The sequence below is a fragment of the Cryptomeria japonica genome, chromosome 4, assembly GCF_030272615.1.
Source record: "Cryptomeria japonica chromosome 4, Sugi_1.0, whole genome shotgun sequence".
In the NCBI taxonomy this organism is placed as follows: Eukaryota; Viridiplantae; Streptophyta; class Pinopsida; order Cupressales; family Cupressaceae; genus Cryptomeria; species Cryptomeria japonica.
Genome location: NC_081408.1, coordinates 141,756,321 through 141,759,962, shown reverse-complemented (window position 1 = coordinate 141,759,962; position 3,642 = coordinate 141,756,321). Strand labels below are relative to the sequence as shown.

The 3,642-nt window shown below is 30.8% G+C and overlaps 1 protein-coding gene across 1 annotated transcript; it reads right to left on the bottom strand.

Moving 5' to 3' along the window:
* Window positions 1-3,008: 3,008 nt before the first annotated feature.
* On the bottom strand, window positions 3,009-3,642 carry LOC131074073 (SKP1-like protein 4). The gene is made up of 2 exons (XM_058010616.2): window positions 3,343-3,642; window positions 3,009-3,182 (listed from the first exon to the last, which is right to left on the bottom strand). The coding sequence occupies exons 1-2, from the start codon at window positions 3,640-3,642 to the stop codon at window positions 3,009-3,011; spliced, it is 474 nt and encodes a 157-aa protein (XP_057866599.2).

The window sequence follows — 3,642 nt, the reverse complement described above, 5'->3', positions numbered from 1 at the left end:
GTTATATTTCAAGTTATGGTTTTATTCTACGTAATTCATGAAGCGGTTATTTCAATCAATTAGAAATTATGCTCGTTCAATTAGTAATTGTTTTCAAGCATGATGTTTTCATAGCTTCTTAGTTAGAAAACTAAATAAAGGAAAGCGTTTGGTATATACGATGCCTCTGGGTCATGCTTAAGGGTAATGCCGTCGTGTTGAACTACTGCACTTAATGCCTAATAAAGCTACATCAATGACATCTATGGCATCATCCCTATAAATCATCGGGGAGTAATAAGGGTCACTTGGAAGTTAAAATCCAAGGGGTGGGTAATCCCCCTTGGATCGATAATCTAATAAGATAATTTTTAAATGATTTTTCATCCATTTAGAGAAACCATAGTAAACCCCCTTTAGGGATGGTTAAGTAAAATGCTTTTATGAAATTGTTTCTTTATTTTGAAGAGATATTAGTGATTGACAATTTGGCCAAGGGTGGTGCTCATGATAGTGTTAGGATGTAGTTGTTAGGCCACAAACAACAGGCCATCTTGAGCCTTTGTTTAAGTGCTACCATTGTGGGTAGCAACCGTAGAGAAACTGTGGGACATTGACCCTAGAAAGGGTTGCGTACAGACTAATCAGTTTACATCAAACCATAGAATAGAAAATAGAACTACATACTTTATGCCTTGATTCCGTGCTGAAGCGAGTATGTAGGCAGTCTTGGGACGGAGTTGTCCCTTGTACTCAGGCATTCGTGGGTGGGGTCTAGGCTTGGTAAAGGAAGGGTTGAGTAAGAATCCTATTTTGAAATATAAAAATAATTAAATTGGAAAAAGTAATTCAATGCATACTCATAAGGAATCTCGTATGGATTCGCTTGACTTCCCAAGGCTTTAAGCCAAATTCTGAGGTGGAATTCAAGCTTGTATTATGTTATTTAATTACTCCTAAGGATGGTGACCTTGGTGCACTTCTGTTAGAAGAGTGTAGTACTTAGTGAGTGGCTCAGGACCCAAATGGTCCCGATGAGTCTAAGTCTCTGGCCAGAGCACCTCCTATCCCGATTGGATAGACGGCTACCCTATTTGGGTAGATTCCTATCCCATATTGGATAGATGAAATCCTATGTCCCGTATGGTTAGATGCTCATCCTGGATGGATGAATGCCTAATCCAAATGGATGGATGCCTAGAGTATGCAATTGAGTAAAATGTAATGATTAAATTAAACACACACAAAAAAAGAATACTCAATTTTGTTGAGTTAATTATGGTGGGTTACTACAAATAAATCACACATCAACATTTTCAAATATAATCCAATGCTAAGCACTTTTTAAATTTTATTTTTTTGTTATAAGAAGTCACAATAAAAATAAGTGGTCATAAGATATGACATATCAAATCTCCAAGAGCAATACTAACTTCCAACTAGTAATTTCTATTGTAAACAATAAAATCTAGAAAAAATCATTGACATCATTATATATTGCTTGGAAAAGGTTTTCCATCTAATATATGAAGTGGAGTGGATGTCTATAATAAATGATATGGAAAGCAATAAAATATAGGACGGTGGTAAAGGGTCAATGAGGTTGACATAAAAAGAAGTTATGACATGAAAATAAGTTATGACATGGGGATGGATAACAAATCTATTAGATATAGAATAAAATATGTAAATAATTAGAAATATTAAATCTAAAACTAGTAATTAGAGAGGATAATATCACATGAAAAAGATAGAGGTGTAAAATGAGATACATTCACAAAAAAATAAAAGAAATTAAAATATAACCATTCAAATAATATAAGTTCAAGTAAAGTATAAATGCTAGAGTAAAATAGTTGAGATAGATTATACTATATAAATATGTCAATAAATTATCATCTAAATTAATGTAGAGGAGAGAGGTATTCAGTTATAAGATTTAATATTAGAATATTTAACGATCAATTATTCTTGATAATGAATCTTTTAGCTTGATACATATATTTTATATCTATTCATGAAAATTTTAGTGGTGATGAAACAAATTTCAAGTTTATAATGGAAGAAACTTCTCCTTAGGCAAAGTCGTATGACTAATTTAATAATGAAATACCAAACTGTCTCAAAGTATTTTAAGAAAATCCTAATATAACGCTAACATTTTAATGTGATAATATTTTTCCTTAAAGCTACTTGATTCCAAATCTCAATGTTCATATCAAATTAAAACATTTTTTTATAATACAAAACAACAATTTTTTTAAATGATTCTCCATGAATATGATACATGGCTCTCACTTAAAAAGTTATTCAATTCAACCCAAAACTTGTTTCAATTATTTGCCATGAAATGATATATGGGACTCACTTAAACAATTATTCAATTCAAACCAAATAAACATTACAAATTCAAATTTACATATACATAAAAATATTATATTGAAGTTTTTGAATATTTCTATATCTGCATTAAATTTATAAGCACAATCCACAAAACAGTTAAACTCTTTCTGATAAATAATTATAATTGTTAAAAATTTGTCTTTTACATTTAATGGATTTCTTTTTTTAATGTGGTTTGACGTTATAAGCACAACCCACAAAACAGTTAAACCCTTTGTAACTGTTAAAAAATTCTCTTTTAACATTTAATCAATTTCTATTTTATTTGGATTAAATTTAAAAGCACAACTCATAGAACATTAGACTGTAAATAGTTGTAATAATTATGCAGTAATAAAAAGAAAATAAAATTTGAATAAAAATATTTTAAATATATGGCTGAGATATATATGGTAGCAAATAAAATCGATGGCGTAACAAATGAGAATCTATAACCGAAGAAATGAAAAAGAATTCTACACTTGAAATTAGCTTATATCCAAATGTAATGAATATTTCAAAGTTAGAATTCTCATGTGTTTGATTATCCACATATCGCTTTCACAGTTGAACTAGCCAGCCATAATTTAATCGGAATAAAAAAACTAAATTAGAATTAAAAAACTAACGCTATCCTTTTAACATGTTCAATCAAACGCCCATTCAATTTCACGCCTGATTTGAGCCTCCTCTTCCGGAGTAAAATCATTTGTTATGCCAAATAGCTCCCGAATTTGCTTAGGTGATAAATCTTTCATCATGTCAGCTACAGTTTTCAATAACAAGTCCAAAAGATTGCTTATGTTCAGAAAATCAGCAGCCTGTATATGCCAGATGAATTAAAAAGCCATACAATTAGTCTTAATATAGAATATAATGTACAACTGAGAAGTTTATATAGAAATACAATGGTGTTAGAGTTCTTGTTCAATTAGAACATACAGAAGAATAACCAAAATTTTCAAGATATGTCAAACATACTATAAGAAGATGGAAAAGAATTTGTTGATCAACGTTTACAAACTGAGTATCCCAATTTTTCACTTCTTCCTCTGGTCTATTAGATTTGTTGGCTTCCAAATGATATCGTATGTATTCGAAAACCTTTTCTAAAATTGGGCCAGTAGTTTTTTCGACTAAAATCTTGAGAAGCAAACTTCTGTCATTGTCCGGATCTTCTATTAAACTTTTAACGTACTCCATCTGCAAAGCTTCCTCATACTCCACATGAAATTCCATGTCGTCTGAAGTGCATAAAATCACCTCTTGCTGCTCGGCCAT